Here is a 20,097-nt window from a genome sequence, read left to right as displayed (position 1 = left end):
AGGCGACCCAGGGTTCCCCTGCGAGGAAACAGACTTGGATTCACCTCATGCACGAATGCCCTCTCTATGATGATCTATGTAGCCAATTCATCACGAAGATTACATATCTGCCAAAAAATCAAGAGTACCATCTTTTCTCTTCAAACAAATATGAGGCATTTTCACACTTCACCCAGAAGATGTTTATTACGAGGAGAGCACAGATTGCACTAAACTAACATCAAACCCAATGTTGAGGACCGACATCATAACTATCTAGAAAGTTACACTGCCCACAGAAATAATGAAGCAGATCTAAACTGATCACAACAACAGGTGACAGTAAAGACAACACAGACGGGATTTATACCACGAATGACTTTATAAATAGTCTGATCTCTGCTGAGATCGGACTGGAACCACTGAACAAATCGCATCTATGCTGCCAAATGCCATTTGGTGATCTGAATAGGGTGCCCTAACCCTATTCACATTAAACACCCTTCCCCCTAGCAGGGGGAGGAAGGAAACTGTTTCTTCCCTTCCCTACCATCCCCATATTTCTGTCTTTCCCCCAAGTCTTTCCCCCCCTGCTCTACCTACTATATATACATACAGACAGTTCTCGTTTTACGAGTTCCCGGGTTTATGGTCCCCCCCCCAAAAGTATCAAGTTTCAACAAAATCGAAAATGTGAGCATTAATTGCAATAAAATGAATGTTAAACATTAATAAATAGTGCATTTCAAACCACTCGCATAGTTATACAATACAGTGTACCCAGTTCCAGAGATACCATCGTATCGCGAAAATATCGTAATGTGAACCCAGTAACATATTGTTTTTTGGTAATTCGTTCCACGACCTTGGATGGTGAAATTTTCGCTATATAACTCTCTAAAAAGCACTTTTTATATAGTGCAAATTAGTTAATTTGTTCCTAGTTAATTTGGGGCAAAATATGAAGAACAGAAACAAACCACATATTTAGCCTGAATTTGTTCTGCTTATTTGAGCCAACTTGCTGCTTAATTGTGGCAATTAAAGTCATGATTGAACAATAAACTATGTTTAGATGGTGCACACAAACATCTAAATATAGTTTATTGAACAATAAACTAATTTAGATAGTTCGTAACAAAGAGATCATGTGGGCAGCAGCCGAGTCAGTTATTGCGAAGTCATGCTGTAGATTGGTTGTTTTACATTTATTCTGTGTCGTGGTAATCGGATTCTGAAGAAATTCTGCTTGCAGTTGTTTACGATCACACTAGGTACATATATAATATATATATATATCTTGTGGGTTAGAATAGATTAAAAACTGTACCAAACAGTGCACTGATTTTGGTCCCCCCCCCCCTTTTTTTTTCAGTACATTTAAGACCCCTGTCAAGATGCCACGTAAAGATTTGTCGCTTTCGAAAAAAATTGCTGTTCTTGACAAGATAAAGTCAACCTCCTAACATCAGTCATCATCAGCTAGCTGAGATAATAAAGGTGCCAAAAATCTACAATTTTACGACTGCTACAGCAACAAGAAAATCTTAGAGAGGAGTGGACATTGTGCGTTGGTTTAAAGAAAACATTTCATAAGCGAAAGAGAGAAGGCAAAGATCCAGACATCAATGATGCATTGAATCAATAGTTTTCCACTGTATCTAAACGAGGAGTGTGTGTAAGCGGCCCGATGCTAAAAACCAAGTCAGAAGAGTTGGCCAAAAAGCTAGGTCATGTAAATTTGAAAGCAACAGGTGGTTTGTTGTCTCAATGGAAGTGTAGATGTGACATTAGTAATAGAAAACACGGTGCCTCCGTAGCCAGGTGGGCAGGAGCAGCAGTGCGTAGCACACGCTCCTTGATTAGACTGGGGTTCGAGCCCATGACCAAATACGAAGGATGCAGAAAAGTCAGGGAATGACCGCCACATATCGACGGAGCAATATGGCCTTAATTGCTAATGCTCCTAAAAACAAACAAACAAAAAAGCACATGGCGAGAAGGACATTGCTGAGCAATGGAAATCTGAAAAACTGCCAGAGTTGCTTAAAAAATTTAGTGGGGATGACATTTACAACACTGATGAAACAGGCCTGTATTATCGTGCTACGCCGAATGGTTCCCTCAGCTACCAACACATAACACTGTCTGGTTCAAAGAAAGCAATGGATCGTGTAACAGTGTTGTGCTGCTCAAACATATTAGGAAATGATAAACTCAAACTTTTTGGTATTGGTAAAAGTGCTAAACCTTGTTGTTTCAAGGGGCTTACAATAGGCAGTTTGCCAGTTTCATATTATGCCAGTAGAAGGCGTGGATGACCACATATATTTTTATGGACTGGGATGCGGAACTGCAACGGAAGTTCAGAAAAATTCTGTTGATATTGGACAACTGCATGGCACACTCTAATGTAGCTGGTTAAAAAAATATTGAACTGGAATTTTTACCTCTTAGCACCACATCCCTAATACAGCCTATGGACGCGGGAATTATAAAAAATTTGAAGACCTATTATCGCAGAAAGCTGTTTAATCACATCCTTGAAGCCATTGAGGAAAACCTGCCGACATCATCTTCGAAATCAATAGAAGTTATTGCAAAATTAGTGCAAAAGTTTCAATGTTAAAAGCTGCACAATTTATCGCTGATAGCTGGCGAGGAATAAGCAGCAAAACAATTTGGAATTGTTTTGCTGCTTACAGAAAATGAAATGGCTTTGGAACTGCAACTGGTCCAAAATTGTGAAGAATTTTTAACAATTGACAATGACCTTCAATGCCACGATGAAAATGAAGATTATTAGAAAACGATTATTGAACAAATTGCGGCAAAACACTCAGAGACACCAATAGACCAAGAAAATGATGACTATGATATATCTAAGCGAGTGACTAACTAGGACGCCAGGAAATGTATTCCTGAATTGAAATGCTATTTCATGCAGGAAGGCAATGAAGGCATCCTTTATCAGTATTAGTCCATAAAGAATTGCAGTCCATAAAGAGAACATGTACACTTCATAATTTTTTTTCAAAGTAACAACCCTTAAGTAATCTGTAACCTTTGTTTGACACAGACATTATTCTGTACTGTAATGTACTATATAATGTACATTATATGTACGTACGTACATTTTGTTTGCTTTTAGCTTTAGTTATTTTTAAATAAATGTTTGTACCAAAATATAACTTAAATACAGTGTGCTTTCTTTAAATATCACATTCCCTTTATTTTATTCATACCTTTTTTGCCTTCGTTAGAATGTTCTTTTCAGCTCATTAAAATTTTGCTTAATTGGGCCAAAGTGATCTGTTGCAATTAACCGAAATCGACTATATATATAGGTTGTTGCTACTGAAATCTCAGGAAACTAGGTAGCAGGGCTTGCCAGAGTAAATATGAAATTACTGGGTACCTGGTCTGCCTCCAGGTGTGGGCAACGTTGGGCCCCAGCAGGGGTCTAGCGGCTAAATGACCAGAAGAACAATGATACACAACACTACACATATACAGTATTCACACACTTTTAATCACAATTTTATCAGTACATCTCACCACTCTGATTTCAAACAAGTCACTGCATGAATATGCATTGTCATGACTCATGGTGGATTCCTGGAGTGATGTTGTTTCAAAGTAAAGTGTATTTATTGTCTGAAGGCACCAGGAGTTCCCCCCCCCATCTCTGTGTTGCTTTCATTGTTGGTGTAAGACAGTTCATTGCAAAGGTAAGAGATTTAAATATCTTGAATATCATCTTCCAGGATGGTAATTTTTTTTAAAGATTTAGCTAATTTTGGCATGCAGCTTAAAATGGTTTGCCATCCCTGACCTAGACCAACACATCATGAGTTCCCCCTTCCTCCAGTCCTTTATATCTGTTTGCTGCACAGAATCATTTATTTTCATGAAGTTACTTGTCATTTCCCTCAGGAAGATTTGGGATGTTTGATGACACAAATCAGTGTTTGAATTAAATTTCTGATGCTGGCAGCTGCTACTATGTCAAGAAGTGATTTGATGACTCAAATAACTGATTCAAGTCCCTTTTTTTGTAATGACTCAACTGAGTCAAATCATGTAAATGGTTCATTACTTACTATCTTTCAGTGTGGGCACTTGTGGCGAGGTAAACTCAATTGTAAGTGATGCTAATAGGCTAAACCATAGGAATCCAGTGTCCTGCTGTGAAAATTTGGAAAGGGGACTTCTGGTGGTTGAGGAAACAAGCTCTAATGCACCACTTGGATTCCTGTCAACATGAAAAGAATCTGCGATGGCTCCCCTTGGACCATTTGGCCAGTAAACTTGCCTGCGACAGTCTAATGTAATGCCCATATCTTCATAGTCTGTAGGATAGGATAGGATGCATGCTAGTTAGTGTGGGAATGGTGCACATTTAACCCTGGCTTTGACATCGAACTTTTGTTCATTGCTTACCAGATAGTGGGTGCTCAGGAGGAAGTTAGGTCAGTGATGTAGTAGTTGACATCAGAATTTGGAGGGGGGGGGGTAGGAAACCTTAACCTGTAAAATGATACACAACTGGCAGATTAAATACAAAAAGGTTCAGTGGTACATTTTTATGTATATGTAATTGTATTTTACTTTATTTGGACATAGAAATGTTGAAAACCTTAATATTATTTTAGAAACAAAATAAACTTTAAAAGGACTTTAAACTTTCAAATTAAAAGTAATAAAATCCATTTCGATTTTCAGTTTTTTTTTTTTTCCTTTATATTTTTTAATAAGTAAACTGAATGTTTTATCAGTTATGTTAGTGTTCATTAGGCTTTTTGTGGATGTTGTTCCAGTGATTATTGTTAAGGCTACTACTTAGGAGTCTAAAATTGATGGAACTGATACGATGGTACTCAACTTCCACTTAGTATTTCTAGGGTCACAGATGGTCTGAAATCTGTCACCCTAGAAATACTATGTAGAAGTTGAAGATCATCTGGTTCATTAAGACTTAATGTCAGGAAAACTGTCCCCCCCCCCCCCAAGAAAAACTCCATCTTCCCAACATGACTTCTGATGTTATTACAGAGGCATCAGAGAGAGAGAGAGAGAGAGAGAGAGAGAGAGAGAGAGAGAGGTCCAAGTGTTCTTATTTGAAATTGTTTTGAAACAGTTTTTCTTGGTTTGCTGCTAGATAATCCATCAGATTGAATATATTGGTACAGTTCTATGAGGCATTCAAATCAGTCTGAATATTACTTATCAGAGTAAGATTCAGACTGACATTATTGTATATAATCTTGTTGCCTCTACTTTTTATATTTATATATTTTATATTTATTTTTTAATTGTTGTTTTCTGATATAAGGAGTCTGAGTAGTGTGTATGCGAGACCATGTTATGTCATGGAGTCAAGTATATTCTTGCTGTGCGTGTGTGCACTCATGTGGACACCATATCTGAAAATCTCAATTCATGCAGCCCCCCAACTTGTAATGCTACTACATCAAGTATCATGAGTAGCCAAACTAACAGAACAAATTGATCTGTGAAAATATCTAAACATCTCATCAAAAACTTCCTTATTCATTTCAAAAATATACATGTTGTTTGTTGGTTCTGATTTTACCAAATTTAATTTGCATCTGCAATCTGCCATACCCCATTTACTTGTTCTGACAATCTCAGTTAGTGTTTGCATCAACTGCTGCTCATATAATTTTTCTTAATTTTTGACTCTGATTCCTTCTGCTTTAAAGGTGTATTTGAGCTTACAAGCTGTGAGAAAAAAGTTTTGTGACTGAATTATTATATGGGAAATGATGAAGCTGAATGGCTTCATCATACATGATTGTAGATAAATGGGTGATTAGAATCATTTCAATCAAAGCTGGTTTCGACAAGTTTCAATTCACTAAGATGCTGCAATTTTAAGATAAAATGAGTCCCCCATTCTTTTCAATTACTCCTTGTATGTTCATCTTTGAATAACATTTTCCATGAAGATTATTCAAGACTAAGCACTGTGTGTGTGTGTGTGTGTGTGTGTGTGTGTGTGTGTGTGTGTGTGTGTGTGTGGAGAGAGAGATTCTTGTTGTAACATTCAGCCACTGTTCTGTGTTGACTGGCTTTAAATTTCAGTCCAACCTGTATTGTCTTTGAACAAATAGGCAGATCCACAAAATTTATATTGGTATATCTAACCCAATTTGCCTGCATAGCAGGGGGTCTTCTAGCACAGTATACAATGTTTGCAAAGGCATGTTAAAATATATGATGATTAAATATTTTGAATATTAATGTAATTTATATTCAAATTAATGTTAAAGAATCAACTTCCACAGTTAAGTAATTTCCCTATTTTATCAGTGTTTTATAGTATTTTAGTCAAAATGTTTTAATCCACCTGTAGGCCCATTGGTTTTGTGAATTCTGACTGTGTCCTTTAGTGAGGGAATCACCTGCATCAAGGATTGACATCTTTTCCTCAATTTTTGATTCAAAATTAACCCACTTGTAATTTCTTCAAAGTAAACTATGATATTAACTGCAGTAATGTATTACTCCTCCTGATTAGTAATACTTAGCTCATCTTAAATCTAAATCATAGTATCAATATTTAAAATTATTAAAACTTAAAAATATTTAAAATTTAACAATCAACAATAGCTGATTATTATATAAAAATATAATAATTTGGTTAAAAATAACCGAAGTGATTGTGCCACCTTATTTTGCCCCACCAGGATTTAAAGGCTTATGACAGAGCCACATATTTCTATTTTTCTTTTACAACATTCATGTTTCCGAGTGCCTCACAACACTCAGCAACATGAAAGATACAGTATATGAAAAGTTATATTAAAAATTTATGAATATAATTATTTATACTGTAAGTATAAATGATTAAAAAGTAAAAACATTTAACATTTTATAGCATTTTCAGCATATTATTATATTCTAATTTAGTAACTTATAACATTTCTTAAACAATTTGGTTTAAGAAATGCAAGTTTTTTGTGTTTCTTAACCCCCCCCCCGTAATATTGCTGTATGAATTAAGCTAAAATATTGTAATCTTAATTTTTTTTTTTTTATTTATTTTTAAAAAAATGTTTACTTAACTTGGCACATTTATCACAGATCTTCATTTTTTTTTAAAATTATAATTTTTAGAAATAAACAAGGGGTTACCTTTTATTCAGTCAGCAGGATTTCCTTACCAATTCTCCTTATGCAAGATTAAGAAATGATACGTTAAAACAATATTACATAATTTAAAACTCACAATGCGTTCCTCACTATTGACACACGGGCAGTCCAACACCCGAGGATCACAGTGGTGAACTCCAACCCGACCCCAGAAATATCAACCCCCCCCCCCCATGCAACTTTTAGTGAAGGAAGACATTTTGTCTTAAACGCAAATTTGAAATAAGAATGAAATACTATTAAAATGAGATAAAAGTATGATAAACCAATGAATTTAAAATCCACAAATTTTCTCCCTTCAGCGGGCCAAAACTTTTCGAGAAGTGTCGTGTTCACAGGGTGGAATGAAACTAACGAAACGTGTGTTCAGAATCTTATAAATAGGAGATTAGTCTTTGGTACATATGTGTTCGAATGACCACGAATCAGATATGAGAAATGGATAGCGGATGCTAATAGAGTTTTTTTATGTAATTTCATTTCTAAAGTTTCGGCAATCAGTAACTTAGTATAATTATGTTGAATATTTAAAATTTTGCCTTCATTAAACAGGAATCTGTGCTTTTCATTTATTGCAAGGAATGCTAGTTCCGATGCATTCGCATGTGATGCACAGACTGATGTGCTTAACTCTCGAGTTTAAAATAAATCTGGTAGATCCAATGTAAGAAGAATCACAGCCTACTTACATGAAATGTTGTAGACAAAGTTATGTGTTTGTTCGGAAGTCGATAGTACCGTGTGATTTTTTTTTAGTGTTGCATATAATTTACAGCCTGGTTTTACTACTATTTTCTTTTCTGTACCTCTAAAAAAGGTTGTTAATTTGTCTATACCAGTGTTCAACTTAACAGCATTGAAATAAAATATTTTTTATTAATCCTGGCATTATGTTTGTTATTGATTATTCTGTCTTTAGCATTCTAATTTAATGCTATTGGTAGAGAAATAGAAGAACAGAGGAACCAGTTCCTCCGTTCTATTTTTATTTGTAGGGCAAGTTGTGTGGAAGGGTATTTGAATGCATTTAAGAACTGGTTTAATGTGATTGACCTTTTATATGAGTATGGGTGGTAGCTACTATAGTGTAGGAACATCCCCGTATTCATGGGCTTACGATAAATACTGAAATTAATATTTTCACCCTCCCCCTTAAGTGTAAAGTTTAAAAAATTTATTCTTACATTGGATCTACCAGATGTATTTTAAACTCGAGGGTTAAGCAACATGAAGCTTCAGTCCGTGCATCACGTGCGAATTCATCGGAACTAGCATTCCATGCGATAAATGAAAACCACACATTCCTGTTTAATGAAGCCAAAAATTTTAAATATTCAACATAATTATACTAACTTATTGATTGCCGAAACCAGGATTACCACTGTGATCCTGGGGTGTTGGACTGCCTGTGTGTCAGTATTGAGGAACACATTATGAGTTTTACATTATTTTAAATTATGTAATATTGTTTTAACATATCATTTCGTAATCTAATTGCATAAGGAGAATTGGTAGAGAAGAAATCCTACTGACTGAATAAAAGGTAACGCCTTGTTTATTTCTAAAATATTAATGGAAAGTAGGAAAAATTGAGCATATGTAAGCTCTCATTTATGTAGAAAATTATAATGCATTCAAGAATAGAGATTTTTATGCATTTTTTTATAATTAGTTCAACTATAAGTACTGAAACTGTGTATCTTATTCATAAAACAGATAATTATTTATACTGTTTATTTCTTAAGTGCTTTTGCATTGACACAAGATGCCCCCCTTAAAATCAGAAATATACAGAGGTATGTTATAATTTATTCATTACTATTAAATAAAATATTTCAGAGAAATTTGTAAAACACAAAGGTGTTTTACAAATTTCAAAATAAGCACAGAATGGATGGCATTTACTAGCCTAGCAAAAGTGAAGAACTATATTAGGGTTTCCAGTAATCCTGGAAAATGAGACCTTGTTAAGCATGATTACAACTTGGGAGTAAAATTCACCTCCTTGAGGCCAGTCAGAATTTCTGTTTTTTCTCTTCTTCCTCAAAACTAGTTAATTTTAAATACATTTTGGTAGTATTTGGTGCTAGATACATTTTAGGAAGGAACATTCTAAGGGATGTTCCTGAAAGTACCCAGTACTTCATTGGATTGAGTCCCCCCCCCCCTCTCATTAACTATTTTCATGGTAGTTGAGATTAAAATCATCCTGTGACAGCTGGCAGCTAAAGCAATAATGCAATTGACTTGTCTAGTTTTTTTAGAAGACTTTTTATTCAAATTATGCATAAGTAAATTTAAATGTTGATTAATTTTGCACCAGGCCAGACAAAAGTTCACCAGTTGTCTTAGTTAAAGTAGACTTGTTGATTGTACTCCTACTTTACAACTTAAAAATAAAGTGTAACTTTATAGTGAGATATATTTTTTATTTAAACTTGCCCTAGGCAGGTCACTTGAACTTTATGTAGTTCATGAAGAAAGCATTTTTCTAAAGCACCTAACTTTTTATACTGTACTAATATTAGTTTAATTTTTACCTTATAGAATGTATGGATTGTTTCAGACTACTTTCTATTTTGGATACATGGCACTTTTTAGCATAGCACTTGGTATTTTATGTGGTAAGTGTTCGCTTTCCTTATTTCTTGTAAAGATACGATGGCATGCATCTCATTTATAAACAGTTAATAAATCTGAATTGGTAACTGTATTATCTTTTTATTTTTCAGATATTGTGGTCTGTGTGTATTATTCATCACTGTGAATTAACGGTATTTATTTAATAAAGTGATTCTTAAAGGACGTTGGGGGGGGGACAAATGTATATGATATCAAATTTATTTTTGTGCATTCAGTTTTTTTTCCCACTGCATTATAATAACCAATGAAATTGGTTAGACAAGACATCCCCTTTAACATACCCTTGCTGTGACTGAAGTAGAACTGCACTTTTGTATAGATGGTCCTGCATCACTTTAAACAGTGACACTTATTTTCCCTGGAACAGAAGTTAGCTTATGGGTCTGTAATTACTCTTGTCACCCTTTGATTCCCCTTTGAATTGGGGTACATTTGCACTATCCAGGTCAATCCCTGAATCCAAAGATGCTCTCTTAATATAATTGGATACATCTCATCCATCCCAGGTGCCTTTTTTTTTTATGTTTAACTTCAATAATTTCTCTTCCACTTTCCTCTCAGTTATCACCAAATCTTTTAGCTGCCTGTTAGAATTTGATAAACTTTTAGCACTCCTCTCCCTAATGACTTCTTCCTCTTGTGATTGTAGGTGCAAAATACTATTTCAGCCTGTTAGCAACCTGAGCAGATAATCCACAGTTAAACAGTCAACATCAAGTGGACCAATGTGATTCTTCCTTCTGTTAATATAAGTAAAGAAATCTTTGGCTTTTTTTTTTTTTTTACATTCTTTGCCTGAGACTTCGTAATCTGACTTGGCTCGCCTAAACCTCTTTTGTAACTTGATTGCAGACAAGTGTATCACAGCTTCTGCATCACCTGATAATTTTATGCATCCTGTGTATTTTTCTTTTTTTTTTTTTTTTTTTTTGTCACATGCCTCAATAGTTCATTTGATATCCATTTAGGTTTATCAACAGAAGGAGGAGTTCAAGAAGTTCTAATGTTGTGTGGATTTATTGGATGACTGTTTTCTGCAGCAACATGTTCGAGAGGCAGCCAGAGGGAGTAATACTGGTCTGATTATCAGGAGTGATTCTTCATGCATTAAGAATCTGCAGATAAAGGAGCCACTAGATGACAATGATCACAGTATACTGATGTGGGGTTTACTTAAAGATGTAACTACCATCACAGGTAAGGGGAAGAGTTTTTGCTTTCGTAAAGGTGACTACAGTCTCAGAGGGTTTTTAAATTCTATACAGTGGGATCAACTGATGATGTTATTAATGGTGAATTATAAATGGGAAGCCTTCAGGGACTTATCTAGGCTTTTCATTCCAACTAAGAAATGCTGTTCAAAGTTTAGGCCTAAATGGATATCAGATGAATTAATACAGCTTATGGCAGAGAAGAAAAATGCATGGGGTGCATATAAATTTATCAGGTGACACAGAAGACTATGGTAGATATAAGTTGATCTGTAATCAAAAGGATGTTAGTCAGGCACAAAGCAGGCAAAGGCAGATTATGAGAAATCTTTGAGAATTATGAGAATTCTTTACTTATAAACTCTGGAAGGAAAGGGATGAATCAGATTGGTCCACTTCACATAGATGGTTTGACTATTGATGATCATGCTCGGAAAGCTGACAAACTGAATGAGTATTTTGCCTCTACATTCACACATGAGGAGTTATTCAAGGAGAGGAATGCCAGAAGTTTATCAAACTGTAATAACTGAGAGCAAAGTGGAGGAGAAATTGTTGAAGTTAAACATAAGAAAGGCAGCTGGGGTGGATGGGATCTATCCAGTTATATTAATGGAGGCAGCAAAGGAAGTAAGCAGACCCTTAGCCATAATTATGAAAGCATCCTTGGACTCAGGGGAGGTCCCCCATGGACTGAAGATGTGCAAATATGTCCCCAATTCACTCTGTTCTGGGTAAAATAATGGAGTCACTGGTTAAAGATGCATTGCAAGATCATCTAGACAAGACTGTAGCAATAATTCAGACACAAGATGGGTTTGTTAAGGGAAAGTCTTGTCTGACAAATTTAATTGGATACTATAATGTGGTCACAAAGGTATTGGAGGCCAAGAATAATTTTGATATCATTTATAGTCGAATCCGGTTATTTGGCTGCCCCAATTATCCGTAAGTTTCATGTAAATAGTTAAAAATACAATGGACCCCCTCTTTACAGTTGGTTTACTCTACAATCAAATCACGTTACGATGGACTCACCATAGTCAAGTACTGTTCACTATACAATGTGTAGTAAGTGCCAGTCATTGGGATTCACATTTGTGAATTAGATTTTAATTCTATTAAAAAGCAATTCTAATTAGCGAAAATAGGTGGAATATTATCCACAGGCTATAAAAGTAAAGCTATATTAAGCACAACTTTACCCTTTATTACCTTACCAATTAAAAAATTAAATGATACGTGAAAATCGGAAGAATATATGTGATAATCAGAATAATTAATACATGTTGTAATACATACATACTAACTAGTTGATATTTCTGTTCACTGACATTTGTGGGTAGGGGTTAAAATTTAAAACAATAAAAAGATAAGCAATCAATAACAAAGAACACGGCACACACAAATTGAAAGTAACACAATATGCGCAAGTGAGGAACAGAGTAACAAGTTACGAAGCTTTAAAAATAGGAATGAAGAGTAGATTTCGAAAATTGATTTTTTTACATGATTGAAGATTTCATGGAAGTGTAAACACATTTCATCATAATAAACCACAGAATTCCAGCTGCCGGTATTATTGCAAATTCAATAAGATCGAGTTTACTATCCATTTATGATAGATTGCACTAACAGAAAAGCCCAATAAACAGGACTACTAATCGTTTTTATTGTTTTATGGTTGTGACCTCCAGAAATCCGACCGAACCAGATGGTACGGTCCGAGACAATCGTTGGGTAATCTCCAGTGCTGCAGTCTCCTGCCCCAATTAAACGGAATGTTGTCCCAATTAAGCAAAGTAAACTCTGGCTATTTTCTCGATTTGCTTCTGTTTTTTAAGATTTGCTCCAAATAAGCGGCTGCCCTGATTAACCGGTGCCCCAAACAACCGGAATCCACTGTACTTGTATTTTAGGAAAGCTTTTGATACTGTGGCACACCGAAGACTACTGAATAAATTGGAGCAGTATGGCATTAAGGCCAAGTTGCTACAATGGATAAAAGGATGGTTGAGCAGAAGAAGAAGATAGAGTTGTTATCAGTGGACACTGCTCTTCATGGACTAATGATATTTGTGGATTCCCCCAAGGTTTGGTGTTGGGTTCATTGTATTGTACCATAGCAAGCTGAAGGTGACTAGTTATCTTCAGCTTGCTGTGGTAACTTGTCACCTAGTGACTAGTTACTATAAAAAAAAATTTTATGCATAGAAATAGTTTTTTGATACGTAATCAGGTATAGTCCTCTAATGAAATAAATGCATTATGTATCAATCTTTTATAGCTTGCATTATATATTTCAAATATTTTAACCTTTATTTTTCTTTCCCTTTGATTAGATTTTTTAACATCAAATGATAATCCCTTCTTCTGTTTGGTGCTTGCTATTTCTTTGTGATTTATTAATCTTTTTTGTATTTTTTTCTCCCTTATAGCTTCTTTCATGCTAATTGGTTTATTAATTCGGTGTTTTTTTTTTTTTTCCAGATAATCCGCTGCATCTTTTAAGTTCTTCACATTCTTTTCCTCTCTTCCACCTTAATTTTTCTATTTCCTACTAGGTTTGCCACCTTGTGTGTTTTACACTTCCATTGGTGCGCGCGTGCACACACACACACACACACACACACACACACACACACACACACACACACACACACACACACACACACACCAATGACCAGCGAGTCGGTATGCAAATTGAAGCAACTGCAGGTGAACTACGGTGCGGTTCAGGACACTGTATAAAAAACGCCTAATACTGAGCTCCATTAATCAGCGCTACTCTTGTTCTTCAAATGGGAAAGGCAGCGGACTTAAGAGAGTTTGACAATGGCCAAATTGTAATGGCCAGATTAGCATTAGCATTAGTAGAGGCATTTGATGCAAGAAAGCAAGCTTATGAGCATCAGCCAAAAAAAAAAAAAAAAAAAAAACCCACTTCCACTTCACCCCTCTGTTCGTTCAAAATACCTGTCCAGCTGAGCCTTAAACTTATTTAGGCTATCAACCTCCACCACAAGGGATGGAAGTCTGTTCCACCAACCAACCACCCGCTGGCTAAAGGCAAATTTCTGCACGTCTATCCTACATCTGTCTTTCCTCAATTTGAATTTATGCGCTCTCAGGTGATTTTTCTGAGCTAGAGGAAGAATCCCATCAGCATTGAGCATGCTTAAACCATTCAAGGCTTTATACACCTCTATCAGATCACCTCGCTGGTGCCTAGTCTCCAGACACTGTAATTTGCAAAACTTAAGCCTTTCTTCGTAAGAGCACCCCTTTGTTCCATTCACTAATCTTGTTGCCCTTCTCTGTACTCGTTCCAGCAGCTCTACATCCTTCTTGAAATGAGGTATCCAGACCTGTATACAGTACTCTAGGTGTGGCCTGACCATCGCCTTATACAATGGAATAATCACCTCCTTATCCCTGCTGGAAAAATTCCTGTATATCATTGACAATACTCCATGAGCTACTCTTGCAGCCCGTCTGCACTGCTCAGAGAACTTCATATCTGCCTGCACAACCACCCCCAAGTCCCTTTCATTCTCTACCACTGTCAGTGTAGTACCACAGAGTTGATACGTTGCTCTGGGGTTGCTGTTTCCCATGTGTAGTACTTTACATTTATCAATGTTAAACTTCATTTGCCACCTCTCAGCCCATCTGCTCAACCTTTCCAGATCCTGTTGCAGCAGCATAGTGTCAGTAGTGTCCTTGACAACCCTGCCAACCTTTGTATCGTCTGCAAACTTGGACATTAAGCCCGATATACCATCATCGATATCATTTATAAATACAGAAAACAATAATGGACCCAACACTGAGCCCTGAGGGACTCCACTAATAACATCAGTCCACGATGAGCAGTGTCCATTGATTACCACTCTCTGTCTTCTCCCCCTCAACCACCCCTTTATCCATAGCAGCAATTTGCCTCCAATGTCACACTGCTCCAATTTGTGTAGCAGTCTTCCATGTGCAACAGTATCAAAAGCCTTTCTAAGATCCAAGTATATAATATCAAAGTTATTCCCTGCATCCAGTTCTTTTGTGACTGCATCATAGTATCCAATCAAGTTGGTCAGGCAAGACTTCCCCTTAACAAAACCATGCTGTGTCTGAGCTATAACTGAAGTCTTGTCTAAGTGATCCTGCAGTGCTTCTTTAACCAGTGCCTCCATTAATTTTCCTGGAACAGAAGTTAAGCTCACAGGTCTATAATTACTTGTGTCAGCCTTTGATCCTCCTTTGTGAATTTGGGTCACATTTGCACATTTCCAGTCTATGGGTACCTCCCCTGAGTCCAAGGAAGCTCTCATAATTATGGCTAAGGGTTTGCTTACTTCCTTTGCTGCCTCCTTTAATATAACTGGATAGATCCCATCCACCCTGGGTGCCTTTCTTGTGTTTATCTTCAACAGTTTCTCCTCCACTTTACTCCCAGTTATTTCAAGATTCTGTAACTTACTGCTAGAGTTGAATACACCTCTGGCATTCCCCTCGCTGAATAACTCCTCATGTGTGAATGTCGATGCAAAATATTCATTTAGTTTGTTAGCTACCTGAGCAGGATCATCAACACTTGACCCATCAATATCAAGTGGACCAATCTGATTCATCCCCTTCCTTCTAGAGTTTACATAAGTAAAGAACTCTTTGCTGTTTTTCTTTGCATCCCTTGCCAAGGATTTCTCGTAATCTGCCTTCGCCTGTCTAACCTCCTTTGTAACTTGGTTGCATATCAACTTGTATCTATCATAGGCTTCTGTGTCATGTGTTAATTTGTATGTATCCCATGCATTTTTCTTCTCTGCCATATGCCTCATTAGTTCATCTGACATGCATTTTGGCTTAAACCTTGAACAATATTTCTTAGTTGGTATGTAAAGCCTAGTAGCTTCCAAGATAAGTTCTTTGAATGCTTCCCATTTTGAATTTGCTGTTGGTAACATCATCAGTTGGTCCCACTGTATAGAATTTAAATACTGTCTCAGTCCATCGTAGTCGCCTTTACGGAAGCAATAACCCTTCCCTTTACCCCTAATGGTAGTTACCTCTTTGAGTAAATCCCACTTCAGCACACTGTGATCACTGCCACCTAGTGGTTCATTTATCTGCAGATTCTTAATGCATGAAGAATCACTGCTGATAATCAAATCAAGAGTATTACTCCCTCTAGTTTGCAAGAGTATTACAAACAAACAAGAGTATTACTCTTGCAAACAAACAAGAGTATTACTCTTGCAAACATGCTGATGTAGAAAACAATCATCCAATAAATCCACAAAAGTCCTGTTAGTGTGTGAGTAACCAGCCCCCAAATTCCAGTCAATATCTGGGAAATTAAAATCTCCCATTATAAGACACTCTGATTTACTGGCCCACTCTATTTCCCTGTACAGTTCCTTATTATACTCATCAGAGTCATTAGGCCTATAGCACACTCCTATTCTCAATTTTGATCTCCCAATGTTTATGTCACACCAAACTGACTCCACACTGCACTGTCCAGCGATGTCGACTGGCTTCACTTCCTTGGTTTTTATGTGTTTCTTAACTAATAACATAACCCATCCTCCCTTCCTATCCTGTCTATCCTTTCGGTAGACGTTGTACTCCCCAAATTGCAGTTCTGCATCCCTTATATCTGTGTGACACCACGTCTCTGATATCCCAACAATATCTGCCTTCGATGTTTTGAGCAATACCTCAAATTCATCAAATTTATTTACTAAACTCCTAGCATTGGTGTACACGCAAGTATACCTGCACCTGTTTCTATTCTTAGCTACCCTAACACAACCCATGTGTTTACTTGTACCACAATGGCTCCCAGCAGTCTCTGAAATACCATACATCTTGTTTTTCAGGCTTCTGCTCATTCTAATAGAAGCAGTGCAAGAATCTCTTTCACCTCTGCCAGTGGCTACTGTCAATCTATTGGTCTTTGTCTCCCCCCAAGCTAGCAGTTTTCCGACCCACCTAACACTGCCTCGATAGCATCAGCAAATATTCTTGCACCCTTTCTATTTAAGTGTATCCCATCCCTGTAGAAGCAATCTCTCCTGTTAACAAGTACAGTCCAGGCTGAAAAAAATTCTACCCCTTGAGCCTTGCACAATCTTTCCAGGGCCGAATTGATCGACAAGGCTCTCATCATATACTCCCTCCTATCGTGTCTGGGCAGAATTGCAGACACTTTCAAATTCAACCCTAATTCTTGGCTTTTGTTCAACAGTGACCTGTACTTGTTAAGTAATTCTGCCGGTCTCCTACTCTTAATATTATTAGTGCCAATGTGTACAACTATATCACTTTTGTGCCCTTAAAAGATGATATTCGCTCTACAACGTCATCAACCTTTGCCCCTGGCAGACATACCCTGGTCCTGTTCCACCTATCTTTTTTACAAAGCATGTTCCCCGTTTCCCTGACAATAGAGTCACCAACAACTACTAGTTCCTTCGGGACCAGCGCATTCTGCCTTAGGGGTTGTCTCTGTGTCACGCGATGCCCAATGGCGTTGATGTGGGCAGCTGAGAGCTTGATGGGCCCCTCAATTTAGTTTCTTCGAGGGCATCCACCCTGTCCTTCAAGCTCTCATATAGGCCCACAAGAACGCTGAGTTGTTGCCTGATATCGATACACTCCTTGCATCGCGCACACACAAAGACATCCCCCTTGGCAGTATCATGTCCCGTACCCGATTGCTCTGCAAACATCAAGCAAACAGTGCATTTTATAAGGCTGTGAGTCAGAGGACAACTGCCCCCCTCAGTTCTGCTCTGAGCCACAGCACTTCCATTAGCTTGAGCCTTTTGCTTTGCTGCTCTGGTCTGAGTCATGATTCTATTAATTTATTAATTAATTATGTTATGTTATTAATTATATTACGTTTGTAATCTAAGTCGTTATATGTATTTATTTAAACGTACAATTTAACTGGGTCAGATGATTGGGTCAGAGCATATCCGAAATGGTACGGCTGCTGGGATGCTCACGGCCAGCCGCGTTCAGTACCTACCGAAAGTGGTCCGAGGAGGGGGAACCCACGAACCACCAGCGAGTTGTTGGATAACCACGGCTCATCGATGCTCGAGGTGGCTCTTCTGGATGGTACGTGGCAACCAAAGGGCGACTATGGCACAACTAGCTGGTAATTGGAATGCTGGTGATGGGCGTAATGTGTCACAACTCACAGTACATCGAACCCTGTTGAAAATGGGGCTGTGTAGCCACAGGCCTCTCCAAGTGGTCATGCTAGCCATAGTTCACCTGTGACAGCACTTACAATGGACAAGCAAGCATCGACACTGGACCTTGAGTGATTGGAAGAAGGCCATTGCGTCTGATGAATCAAGTTTCCTGTTGCACCATGTGGACGGCCAGGTACATTTGCCTCGTTTACCTGAGGAAGTGATGGAGCTTGGATGCTCTGTGGGACGAAAACAAGCTGGTGGCGGTGGTGTGTCATGCTTTGGGCAATTTTCTGCTGGTATACCCAGCAGAAAGTCGCCCATGGGTCCAGTCATCCATGTGTCCAGCACTCTGATGTCTACCACCTACCTAAATATCGTTGCTGACCAGGTACACCTTTTCATGGCAGCGGCCTTCCCCTCTGGTGGTGCTATCTTTCAGCAGGATAATGCGCCATGCCACACCACCGGATTGTTTGAGACTGGTTCGCGGAACGTGAGGAAGACTTCCAAGTATTGCCCTGACCTCCAAATTCCACAGACATCAGTCTCGTCGAGTATCTCTGGTTTGTGTTGGAACAGATGAGCAGAAAACCCACTACACTATTAGCAGATGAGCAGATGAACAGAAAACCCACTACACTATTAGCAGATGAGCAGAAAACCCACTACACTATTATTATGGGGGACTTCAATGCTAAGGTTGGAAAAAGGCAAAACAGCGCAGAAAGAGGAACTATAGGAAATTTTGGAATTGGTGAAAGAAATAAGAGGTGAAAGACTTGTGGAATTTGCAGAATCTCAAGGAATGTCAGTAATGAACACTTTTTTCAAGAAAAGGGTGAACAGAAAGTGGACATTGGAAGAGTCCAAATGGATTAACAACTAATGAAATCGACTTCATCCTCACTAACAGAAGATATATTGTGAATGATGTTACCGTCCTGAATAAGGTAAATGTTGGAAGTGATCACAGAATGTAAGATGCACACTTGATATAGATGTAGGAAAGGAAAGGAAAAAACTGACTCGAGTAAATAATACAAAGGTCTTTGAAATAACAGAGGAGGAGAAAAAGCAGTATGTACTGGAACTTAAGAACAAGTTTGAGCTTGTGCAGACTGCTCAGGACCAAGATATCGACGAGGAATATTACAACTTTCTGAAAGTGATAAAGGCCAAGAAACCTATAGGGAAACAGAAATCCAAATAACAAAAAATTAGTCAAGAAACACTTGTCATGATGAACCAAAGACGACAAATGAAGAGCAAGAAAAACACTGACAGGGAGAAAATTGAGTATACTGAGTTATGCAAAGCCATTAGAAAGAGACTCAGAGAGGACATAAGAAGATTTAACACAAGAAAAGTAGAACCAACATTAAGGGAAAACAAAGGATTTAAATCAGCAGCCATGAGCAGTAATACAGAAAGACAAATGATACTGAAACTGAAAAATAGCGATGGTGTACTTATAAACAGCAGAGAAGGCATAATTCAAATAACAGAAGACTACTATAGAGAATTATACAAGGAGCGAGGGAATGATACCAGCAGTGGGGAAGATGGATTGCAAAGTAGCAACACATACGACCTACGCGATATTTTTCCTGATAAGGTAGAACATGCATTGAAGAAAATGAAGAATCGGAAAGCCCCGGGGGAAGATGAAGTTACTGTAGAGTTGTTAAAATTGGAAGGAAGAGACATAACACAAAAACTGGCAAGGCTCTTCACAAAGTGCATTAGAAAAGGTGTGATGCCTATGCAGTGGAATAATGCAATCATAGTTTTGCTGCATAAGAAAGGAGATAAATCAGAAATTGGAAATTATAGACCAATTAGCTTGTTATCCCATATCTACAAGTTGTTCACAAGGG

General features: G+C 37.6%; 1 protein-coding gene across 1 annotated transcript in view; it reads left to right on the top strand.

Annotated features, from left to right (window-relative positions):
• TM9SF3 (transmembrane 9 superfamily protein member 3) overlaps window positions 1-20,097 on the top strand; it is a 357,433-nt gene that overhangs the window by 325,669 nt on the left and 11,667 nt on the right. The window contains exon 13 of the mRNA XM_090369370.1: window positions 9,706-9,782. Within this exon, the coding sequence (XP_090225496.1) occupies window positions 9,706-9,782 (77 nt within the window). The remainder of the gene's footprint in view (window positions 1-9,705; window positions 9,783-20,097) is intronic.

This window comes from Mastigoproctus giganteus, chromosome 3 (genome assembly GCF_048544385.1).
Source record: "Mastigoproctus giganteus isolate SK-2022 chromosome 3, ASM4854438v1, whole genome shotgun sequence".
Classification (NCBI taxonomy): domain Eukaryota; kingdom Metazoa; phylum Arthropoda; class Arachnida; order Uropygi; family Thelyphonidae; genus Mastigoproctus; species Mastigoproctus giganteus.
This window is presented reverse-complemented; position numbering and strand designations above follow the sequence as displayed.